This window comes from Helicoverpa armigera, chromosome 21, assembly GCF_030705265.1.
Source record: "Helicoverpa armigera isolate CAAS_96S chromosome 21, ASM3070526v1, whole genome shotgun sequence".
Lineage (NCBI taxonomy): Eukaryota > Metazoa > Arthropoda > Insecta > Lepidoptera > Noctuidae > Helicoverpa > Helicoverpa armigera.
The window spans coordinates 7,940,216-7,952,438 of record NC_087140.1 but is presented as its reverse complement, the minus strand read 5'-3'; the positions used below and the strand labels follow the sequence as shown (position 1 = coordinate 7,952,438).

The 12,223-nt window shown below is 33.6% G+C and overlaps 1 protein-coding gene across 2 annotated transcripts in view; it reads right to left on the bottom strand.

Moving 5' to 3' along the window:
* Positions 1 to 12,223, bottom strand: part of Osy (oskyddad) — a 76,278-nt gene that overhangs the window by 20,329 nt on the left and 43,726 nt on the right. For both annotated transcript variants that reach the window (XM_064040144.1, XM_064040145.1), the window contains exons 2-6: positions 5,489 to 5,643; positions 4,790 to 4,897; positions 3,572 to 3,731; positions 1,158 to 1,294; positions 59 to 184 (exon numbers count right to left, since the gene is read on the bottom strand). In XM_064040144.1, coding sequence (XP_063896214.1) covers positions 59 to 184; positions 1,158 to 1,294; positions 3,572 to 3,731; positions 4,790 to 4,897; positions 5,489 to 5,637 — 680 coding nt within the window. In that variant the 5' untranslated portion in view covers positions 5,638 to 5,643. The remainder of the gene's footprint in view (positions 1 to 58; positions 185 to 1,157; positions 1,295 to 3,571; positions 3,732 to 4,789; positions 4,898 to 5,488; positions 5,644 to 12,223) is intronic.

Genomic DNA, 12,223 nt, shown 5'->3' with positions numbered 1-12,223 from the left:
ATAAATATTTTGTGCTTGAGTTTGAGTCTCAGTCCTTGTCTAAATGAACCAATCTTACCTCTGCCGCAACACAGGGTCGACTCCAACAGTTGGTTCATCCAGGATCAGCAGCTCAGGGTCATGGATGAGGGCTGCAGCCAACGACGTCCTTCTCTGCTGACCTCCTGATAGGTTCTTGACTTGTCTGAAATTGGCAATATTCTTTGTTAGCCACTAGCGACACGCTCCAGCTTCGCACGGGATAATAGTATTATTAAGTTTAAAAAGCGCTCATCGTCCTCTCCTGTAAAAACTAACTTTGCTGTGCCTGACAGGGTCCACAATTGTTTCTTTTAATTTTACCCACCAGCTTGTACACATTATGGTATGCAATAAAGTATTGAGTATTCTCCAAAGACTATAAGTTATTTATTTTATGGTATTTCCCCACTATTTAATGTATGTTATTATACATGTAAACCTTCCTCTTTAATCACCCTGTCTATTAAAAAACCGCAAGAAAATCGGTTGCGTACTTTTGAAGATTTTAGCGTACAAAGGACATTATAGGGACAGAAGAGGCGACTTTGTTTTATACTATGTAGTGATTATATACGCCTTCAAGTGTTATTAGATTCGGTTGGTTAAAATCATTCAAGCTCAAAGATGTATTTTATCGATAGACTAGTTTCCGTTAGTGGCTCCATCCGCATCCCATAGAATTTACTCTGCGCAACGTAGTCGGAATCATTCATGCTATTAAACCAATAGAAAGAAGGAGGCGTGAGGAAGAGTTATGAATATTATCTGTGCGCATTTTACATCAAGATATACAAAACTAGATTGTCTTGAATTTGCTTTAGACAATATTTCTGCAAATTGAACGATCAGTTTATATTAGTTTTATTTAGCTTGATATGTTGCTCATCGCATGTCCACTGTGCCCTGAAACAGTGAAACTTGCTCGCGGGAGGACCTAATGAGCACATCCGACCGTGCTCTCGCTGTGGTGGTATATTGGGCTGACAAAGTGTAGTTGTACTATATGACTTGTCATCGACACGAAAGAAGAATAATAGCTTGATACCGCGTGTATCTACACCAGCGCAATGATGTCTCTAATACTTATACATCAGATTTAGCCCACAAAATACTAATTCGTCTATTCCATTCTATACCTGGTAGGGTTGGGAAGTTGCAACAACTGGATAAGGAAGTCGATACGCTCTTCCACCACTTTAGTCTTCATGTTGGCAATCCATCCGAAGTAGATGAGTGTCTCCCTGATGGTAAACTCTCCGAATAGAGCTATTTCCTGCAATAATACAAAAAACTATTTGAAACGAAAGACGGTACAAGAAGACTGAAAATAAATGGTGTCTTTCCTTGGGAAATATATAAAAATACAAATTGTAAAAGTTTCCTTAGACTATAGAATAAGATAATCAGAGAAGCCATAATGCAGGTAGGTCAGGCACCTTCTTCTAGATCAAATACCTATGGTGAACAAAGGGATCAGATACGACGACTTTCAATGATTTTTGGTGTTAAAAAAACCTATCTAGAAATGTCAAACTCTTTCGTATTTAAAATAACATCGCTAATTAATTTAAATATAATTATAATAAAGTGAAAAAGACAGTAACATGACAGTTCAAAACCCACAGTATTTTATTCATTTAAAATTAATGTACTTCCTTTTTATCGTCCCACTGCTGGGCACAGGCCTCCTCTCACAGAGAGAAGGATTCAAAATTAATGTAAAAAACTAAATTTATATTTAACTGAAGCATAGCTAAAACATATTTTACAGGTCAAGGCTTTATTATTTAACCCTCAACCGGTTACATAATAACATAAACAATATTGTGTATTGTTTGTATTATAATATACAATATTGTTTCTTCGATAAAGTGTTAAATATTAGTATGCCAATAGGAAAACATACGTGGTCTCATCTTCATTGTATGGTTAGGATGGCATGGGAATATACTTATAGCGATAATAACACAACAATCTATTCGAGTTTTGAAAACAATAAATAAATCTTAAGCCACTTGCATCAGTAAAAAATCATAATATTTCAAAATTGCTTATAGTTTTAAAACGAATGAATTTTAAAATTATGATTTTGAAGGTGTGTTCTATAGATCTAAAATCCACGGGTGAAACAGTTTTCATACAAAAAAAAACGAATCGAAATCGGTTCATTCATTAAGGGCTACGGTGCCTCAAACTTATAACACTCCTCAGGAGTGTTAAAAACTGGGTATAATTTTCAAATATATTATTTAACGCAGTTAAAGCATCTCTTCACTTAACCTTTACATTATTTCCGACCCTTATCTTCTAGTTTTCAATATCTAAAATATAGTTTTAACAGATGAGTACAGATAAATGCAGAATTAGTTGATACGCGGTTAGTACCTACTTCAACAACAAAATATGCTTGTTTATTTTCCTATCCACAAACAAAAGCATTTCTAAATTGTTTGACAATTTCAAAAACAAACCATTCAAACAATAATTGGCCACAAACAACAAAACTGTTGGTGTACCCCACACTGACAACTTTTTAGTCGGCCGACTGTTCGATCGGGATCTGATAAGTACCATATGGTAAGTACGCACATTATAAAAATCAAACTTCTTACCACAAAATCTTTTAAACGTCAGTTTAAGACTTGTCTAAAAAAATGTCAGATTATGACGTTGACATATGGTTCATTTTGCAGCCACATTTTTTTTAAGACAAGTGTAAAACAGATGTTTAAGTTTTTGTAGTAACGCCACAATTGTTTAGCCGGTATCAGACCGACTGAAAAGTGATTGGACCAACCATGGGGTCAACTTTCGCCGACTGTTTAGTCTGCAGTTTGCTACTCTTATATAACACAAATAAATTACCGACCACATATCATATGAATGCGCTTCACCGATCACAACGCTATCATTTTATTTTTCACACGGCAATTTTCCGAATTATTTCTATCAACCTTATCCCTTTAACATAAGGTTGATTTTCCCTTAACAATATGCCATCATATTATCGCGATATATTAAGTAAATGGTATTAGGACAAATTGCCCTAACATTAGCAGTAAGTTTGAAACAATAACATGTCGTGTGTCATCTAAGTTTTATCAAAAAGCTTCTTGAGCTAAAACTTTAAAATGACAATCAATTAATCAGAGGATATTTTTCTGAGAGATTTTAACTTGTATTCAAAGTGTAGCTCTGTCTTTTCCAGTCGTTAGAAGTTGAGGGTATGTATCATCGTAGTAAATATTATTATTATCATATTAAGTATGTCATTTCAATGCAGTTATGTCCATAATGACCCCTCTCGCTGTGGGTGCAATGAGGGAGTGTGTGGGTGCCGAGTGACAGTCAGACTCTTACTAACTTAATCCCACCATGTTACTTCTGGTGCCCTACATAAGTATACTAGGGACGCGGTAGCTCTTTCGAACAACACCTAAGCACTAAGATGGTTTTATTTGGGATTGGTATTTTGTCTCTCTTTGGGATGAAATACTTTACACAGTACATAATCGAAAACCACCAAATTAACTGTAAATGATCTACAAACCTGAGGCATATACCCTATCCTGGGTCCAGGAACTCCACTGCCAGGGCTACCTGGCTTTCCTCCCAGCACCCAGATCTCTCCAGAGTTGAGCCTTCGTCTACCCACAATACATGACAGTAAGGTGGTCTTTCCACAACCTGATGCTCCGAGAAGACCGTATCTGAAAAGGAGAAGATGGAAATTAAATATTTTACGAGAATTAAGAGAGTAAAGTTATTAGGTTTTTTTTTATAGTTTAGTTATTGTATGCCTTTGCTCCAATGCTTTATTTGACACTTCGGGCGATCAAAGTTAATGTTTTTTTAGCACCGGACGCAAAAGGAGCCAAAGAGAGATTTTGACATCTATGTATTTCTATCTACCTGTAAGAGTGTTTGGTATTATATGATGACTGTAAATGAGCTCATTACCTTTACCGTAATATACAAAGATAAGCCCAGAATACAATAGCCAATAGAAGAGACATAAAATAACCTAGCTTTTGCTTTTTTCAAAACACATTCAAGATCAAATTTTAGTTTAAGATAAAACGCCTACCACTAATTTTAAAACCACTTTTTAAGTACCAACATTAATTTCAATGGAATCTTTGATATATTTTTCTCAGTTTTTCCGCCTCTGGTCGCAAATTGAAAACATTAACGCTTTAGACCTCACGCCATTTGCTTCAAATTATTTAAAAAGCTTTCTTGCCTATTCCACAGAATGCCAGCCGTTTGTCAAATTTAAAATGGTTCCTTTTGACATTAGATATTTTTGGCGCCATTTTCCTGGCATCTTAAAAATGTAAAATGAAAAGGTGCCCGCTGATTTTTAAATGTAAAATTACGATTAGGAAATAGCCAATTCATTACTTAGTAATACCAATTTAATTTAAATGTTTAATGTTGCTTAGCCAATGTCACTTTTTTTCGTAATGTCAATGAATACATACTGGTTTGATTAAGCGCAAATTATTATAAGAACAAGGTTTTATTACTTTAGAACATTACATTATATCTAGCTTTTTCTCGCGGTTTTATCCACGTCTTGGAGGAATTTCTTCCATATAATCTACGGCCTATGCCAACCGGGATAGTGTAACTTCACAATGAAATAATCTTTCAAATCGGTTTATCAGTTTTCGAGTACAAGTAATCAAAGTACTCTTTATAATTTTAGTTTAGACGACGAGTTGCTATATGCTTTATTTCTATTAATTAAAGAACGATAACTTACATGGATCCTTTTGGCACGGTCATGTTCAATCCATCCAAGATAATGTTAGGATTCTTCTGTGTGCCGTATCTCTTGTGTGCTCTTCTTACACACACTGCTTGCTGTTTCCTGATAAAGAAGAAAAAATAGACATGTTATATCGTTTATCATAACTACTATACGTTCACGTGATGTTAGGCTTTATATATAATCCTTGGAACAGAGAGTCTATCTGATGTTAAGTCAGTTTGATAGGATTTGCTAGAATTGTAGAATAATTGATTTGAATATGCTGGGATAGTAAAGAAGATAGCGTATCAACCTACCTCAATCTGTTAAATTTCTTAAATATATTATCAACCCTATCACAATAGTGGAAGGTTAGTATTCGATTGATAAGATAGATTCGGGTAGGTTGACCTGCTGGCGTCTGTATAATATGGTATCAGAATTTCCATATTATAAGACTTCTTAGACTAAACCTTAAAGTTCAGCAAACATTGCCATGTAATATAACTACACTGTCATGATGCCAGTCTTTTGAGAGGACGGCGATGAGTTAGAATTTGCATTAAGTATTTGAATAAAAATTAAATAAGAGTGCGCGCCACAACTCAAGGCCAGCACTATTTATTTTTGCATATAAAATAAATATAATTGGCATTTAATTATACCAGCACCGCATCCATCTAACTTATTGTATGATAACGCTAAACTCACCTAGAAGCGACAGTAGACTTCTGAGTTTTGAACATCTTATGTCTCCTGGCTATCAGTTCCTCTTCTATGGTACTGATAGTGATCGGAGCCTCCGGGGCCCGAACATCCTCCATGGATATCGTGGCCCCCTCATTGTCGTACGCTGGCATTTTTTACTGTAACAAAAGAGGAAAGGATATAAATATTGGTGTTATTTTGGAAAATTGATATATATATATTCTAGGTAGACGTAATGACGAACTCAAAAGAGGTCGAGAAATGTAGTCCTGCAGAGCCAAGATTACACAGGGGCGCTCAGATAGCACAGGTATCTAAGACTTCGCAGGGGCACTAAGATTGCACAGGGCTCCAAGATTACACAGGGGCGCCAAGATTGAACAGGGGCACCAGATTGAGATACTGCAGTGTGGAATTGTAAAGTGTATCAAATGCGCGATCCTTATTATAATAATTATAGAATTGGTTTACTATAGGACAAATTTTCCTCCACGCAATTTTAAATACTTACTTTAAATCTATCGTTAGTTAATATTGCTCAGTTTTACCAAACTTATTAAAGAATAAACTATACAAATGACCGCTTGATTTTACGTTAGCACTCAGACTGACTTTACCAATGTCAATGTCAAGGGTTGTATAGACGTTCAAGGTGAAACACCATACGCACGCTATTAGAAAAATATAGGTATACATAATTTAGATATGAAAGTCTGTTATGAAAAGTCGAATTAAATACCTGATAAAAATAACTACCTAATCATAATCATAATGTACCTAAGTCCTAGTAATAACAGAAATTGTACTCTAAGCTTAATTAATCTACACAGAAGCTGTTGGTAAACCCTTTTTAATAAATAAATGAATAATGTATCCAATCACTATCATTTTTCAAGCAGTGCAACTATGTACTAATAAAACAAATATGTAACATATGAAAAGCTGATTAATTTAATTACGTGGTTCGGGATAGTTAAATCTTATTGATTTTCTTTACTAACTGTCCTTACTGAAAGTTACGTAGGACATTTTTTTTTTTTATCCTGTCTTAAACTACAATATGTATTTCGATAAATAATAATTTATTTAATCCTATGCCTGTAGAATAACTTTTTACATTGCGAATCAAAGCTTTTTTATAATAACCTTGTCGTTTTATTAATGTGTGTAATATCATAGAATCTATGACATAGAAATAATTAATATTTCATAGCTAATATAAGTAAATACGAAACAACAAACCAGTTCATATCGAACTTTGGAACAGTTCACAAAAAATCTCCCACACACGAGTAGAGACATATGCTGAGGGTTCCGCATCAATTGCACCAAATTATACCTACTTAGAATAAGAATATTTTATAATAAATGTTGAATACTAAAATATTTTTTCAAATTGGTTCAGTATATTAAGCTTTTGGGTTGCAAACAGAAAAGTCCACTTTATAGTAGGTATACTTAATACAGATTTATTCCAATTAGCACACACTCTTGTCAGAATTTTCAGAAAAAATCAAGTCTGTTCCGTGAAATATGGCGAAAGCTAAGGCTCCATTGGCGTGGAAACTGAACTCTAAAAAAGCGATATTCATTAAAAATAATGAATACATGCCTTTTCGAGGTAAAATAAATTGTTTTCTATGGAATTTATTTATTAATACTTATGTAATATCTATAAATAAACTGTGCTGGTAATGTTCCGCCATTAAAAAGGTTAAGGCGCAAGGTCGTCAACCTTTTGACAGTAAGCATGTATTTAATCAATGTTGTCAATTTTATTTAATTTATCGTTGTTTTACATGGGAAAATAATAATTTTAACTATTTATCTCGTTTTAGCAAAAAACAAATGAATTCTTGTTTTATTTTTTTAATAAAGAAACCTGATAGTAAGAATATGAATTACTATTACTTCTTTTCCTAGTAAAAGGTATTAGTTTTTGGTTTACCTAGTGGAACTCTGAACTGTAAGTTTCGATGTACGGAACCTATTGGGCTCATGTATTTTCCCTCGTATTGTCGGTATTCCCCGTATTTTTGTCATGTCAGTTAACTTGTGAAGATCCCTAAATTATATTATAAACTATTAACAACTATATATATACATATTATTCCTTTACTGTATTGTTGTCATTAAAACAACAAGAAAAGTCAATTAACAGTTATAAAAACATAAACAAAACAACAAGAAACGTTAGACATTACATTATATTATCATTATGCGCAAACGCAGATTATTGTAAGGTTATATGTCAATTACTGGGCGGCCATTACTGTAAGATGACATTAGCACGCGGAAACTATTATTGTAGATATGTAGGAAAAATTGCATAACTCTAGGATAATTTGAGTACTTTATGATGGTACTTATAGGGGTCTTGTAAATATCGCACTATGGGAAAATTCATTAAAAGAAAATATGCTATTTTTATTGAATAAGTTCACCAGTACATTTCACTTTGATCTTTCAAGCTATGTGTGTATATCTATGAGGGAAAATTGTTATATTGAAAACCATCATTAACCGCTGCAAAAGGACATAAAGATAACCAAATTAAAATGAATTATTGAAAATAAAACGAAAATAACTTAACATCGATCAGCTTTTTTAAATTAATATGAACCTTTGTTACTTAAATACTTCCTAAAACCAAACATATGTTTGTTACGGAAATACACCAAACAAAATTCAAAAAAAAAACCATACCCACATAAAAATCATACATTAATCAATTAACAACTTCATCTATGTTACTTAATTGACGATAATATTTCCTGAACTACGTATAAACTGTATAAAAAGTTGTTTTGATCATCTTGGGCTATACTTATTGTGATCAATACAAAGTACGACTATGGAAAATAACTGGAAAATATTGTTCTAGTACTGAAGATAACAAAGAAAACGGTATAAACATTAAAATGTCTCTAAGAACAAGGTTTTACGGACAATTATAGGAACTAAACGGAAAAACCTATTGATCGATGCGTAGTATTTTTTTATTGTTAACTAGCTGTTTCCCGCCTTGGTCCTTGGGATTTTTTTTCCCATGTCCGGATAAAATATATGCCGATGAAATCCGGAGATAATGAAGCTTCTTTGGCAGTTAGCTTCTTTAGCTTTCCCAACAGTGAAAGAGTTGTTTAAATTAGTGTAGTAGTTTCGGAGTTGTTAAGAAACAAAGAAATAAGTATATCGTTTTCATAATGTAAGAAGTTGTATAAAGTATATTTTTATTTACAGGTACCTAATCCGACAGCTTTTATGCATTTCCAATAGTCACCATTTTTTGACTGTAAGGACATTTTTGTAGATCGAATCAATTTTATTTAAAAAAAAGAAAAATAACTTCGTACAAAATTTCCATTCAGACTAATTCTACACCACATTTAATTCAAAGAACACACAATTTACATGAAAAACTAATAAAAATATTACAATGTAAAGGATTTTCTTTGAAATGTAATATTCTTCATCAGACCGATTAATTAACAGCCTAGCGGTTAAAGTCCATGACCACAGACCGGTTGGTCCGACATGGTCTGACGTCATCAGAAATACCCAAACGCTTATCGGATTTATTTAAATCATGAATATAATCTCCTCTTTAATACTTTTTAGCTTTCGCCCTTTGAAAAAAAACACGTATTTTTAACAGTTTCTAACGATTTTGAACCATTCTTAAATATGAAAGGTTATGGCACCCAGACTAAAATCACTCGCATATTGCAAAATTTGCAAACTTATAGTCCGCCGATTATATGTATTTAGGTATCAGATTAAAATTATAGGCTACTTATTATTCCATCCTACGAGCCTTTTTCCCAAACTATGTTGGGGTCGGCTTCCAGTCTAACCGGATGTAGCTGAGTACCAGTGCTTTACAAGAAGCAACTGCCCTATCTGACCCCCTCATCCCAGTTACCCGGGCAACCCAATACCCCGTTGGACTATTGGTTAGGCTACTGATTATTCGAGTGCAATATTTTTAACCTCTTATAAACTGAACGATGTCGTAGATAGAGTGAAGTGGAGAAAATAAGGAAAGCTGAACTTCACCACCATTCATAGCAGAAAAGAGAGAAAGATAAAGCCTACAACTGCCAATAAAACGCAAACTATTTCCAAACAAAATTTCCTTAAAACCAGTTCAAATGTTTCAGAGAAAAGATACAAACTAACTCACATACAAACTTATACTTAAGGTAAGCAAGGATAACATTACTTTATAAGAAGCAAGTGACTATTAAATAACATTAATGACTATTCACAACAATAAGCTAATGATTTACCGACCATAAATAAAAGACTACAGGGGGTAACACATAAAGGTTTTATCGCTTCTGAAACAGCACTTTGTTAAAGCCTTTTCGTTACTTTGTCTCACTTATTGTTTGTGTGATTTAAGTATCAAGATTAGTTAGGCTCCTTTATAGTTTGACCAAGTCATTCAAGTATCAAGATTAGTTAGGCTCCTGTGGATTAAGTTGTAATATAAGTGATGGCTAGAGTTGAGTGTGCTGAAAACTGGGACTAAGGGCACTAAAAGAGACGTTTTTAAGAGGCTAAGAAAACAGCCAAATGCGAGTCACATTTTTGTAAAGGTTGATGCGCCCACTTTGTAATTACATTCTTGCAAGTTGCATTCACAAAAAACATTTTTTAAGTCGCGATTGGCACTTTCATGACTGCTAAATTCGTGTCTACTAACCCAAAATTTCAACTCTTTTGCTATCACGGTTTATGATATACAGCCTGATGACGAACGGCCAGCAAACTCTTGGTAATGGAGTCCCGTTTGAGCCTTTAGATACGGACCACTAATTAAAGTCAAATTAAAAAATAATAAGTTGCTATACATAATCTTTCTATGGAACATTATTGAACCTGGTCTATAAAGAGAACACTGCAAAAAAACCCGGTCCCAGCAAAATTACATGAGCAAAAATAACTTGTAATTTAATCCCATAGTTCAGATAACTACCCACCCAACTACTTTTTGCCTATAAGTGCACATATACGTTCATATATGCGTCATTCATGGAAAATTCTAAATTATACCTACCTACATATTGGCATTTCTGACGTCGAAGTAACGTCAGCAAATAACATAAAACCGGTTTAAACGAGTTACTGATTACTGAACATTGATCGTCGGTTCAAAAAAACGATAAAGGTTACCCCGGTTCAAGTTTTTGTCGTGCGGTTGTTTTTGTAGGCGATTATTTATTATTTGTGTTGTTGCGATGGTGGCTCGTGTAAGAATAATGTATTTTTGAGATGTAATAAAAGGATTTGTTGGAAACTGAATTCTAGAAACCAGCGATTTTCTCAAGGGATTTAAAAGAATATTGATTGAACTGCTCGAGTACCTATGCATATTTCAGCACATGATTTACCTATTGTTCAAACTATGAAATATCTTACGAATATGCATGCATTCAGGGATAAATATCACTTTTACATCGATTATTATTTATTAATTATCCGTGTAAAATGTTAGTTCATATAGTTTAAAATAACTTTAGCCGATATGGTATTTTTTTAATACAAATTTTTTGATCAATGGAAAAGCCGTACAAAATTTTTAAAGATACTTCAATTCATCAATATTCACATTTTCCTATCGTACATACGTAAATATCACCATTCAAATCAACATAGTTAGTCACACACGCACAGACTAGCAAGCACAAATACAAGACTATTATTTGCTCGCGAGGCTGCGCCCGCGTCGCTTCCCGACGCAATGACCTTTGCAGGCGGTAATTTCCACACTGAGATGCAAAAATAACAGAAAATATTATACGGAACGATGGAATGTCTTTCTTTGAGTGAGAACTGGGTTTTATTTATAACTAGGTAACATAAATATTTATAAGGTTATCATATGCATTTGTTGATTGAGTATTTTCCCACATGGCTATTTGACGTTCTTCTGGGACCTTGGTCTGTATCTTAAGTTTTCTTATAGTCTTTTACAAAATATGCATTTTTTGGTACATATTCACACAAATGTATACGTATCTACATGTATATCTTATTTAAAAACATACAATTTTAAAGAATTAAAGATTAAATAAATGGCCTACTAAGTTTTAACTTAGGTAATATAAAAATTTATACTGCAAGTCCTAGGATATATGTATGACCCACAGAAAACGAAGTATTAGCTACGGGAAATTAGTCCCAGACACACAATATACCTAATATCAAGCGAAGCCGAAGGAAAGCAGTGGCTCACAAAATCCCTATAAAATATCAAAGTCACATGAAAAGGATTTGTGAATGAAAGGCGGAAGTTTATTTTAACGAAATTCTCAATTAGTCTGGCATTCTCTCAAACTTGAAGTTGGTACAAAATTTTCGACTCCAACTAAGTTATACTTTCATACTGAAGTAACTTTGCCAAGTATTCTTGGAGCACTTTGACAATTTCATTTTTGTGAATAGAAATTTTTTTCGGATATTGTTCTGGATTTTTTAATGAAACTAACTTACGCCAATGGTTTTACTCGTGACACAGGAACTACTCCATGCATCTGGATAAAAATATACATAGCCTTCATTGGTAAACTGCTCACCTACTACTAAAACCATTTGTCAAGTAGGTTCAGAAATTCCTGAGTTTAGCTTGTTCAAACTAACAAACTCTACAGCTTTAGTGTAGAAGGAATATTTGAGTAAACTTAGGCCATAAGTAAAACTTTATAAGTAACTAGCCGTTTTCTCGCGGTT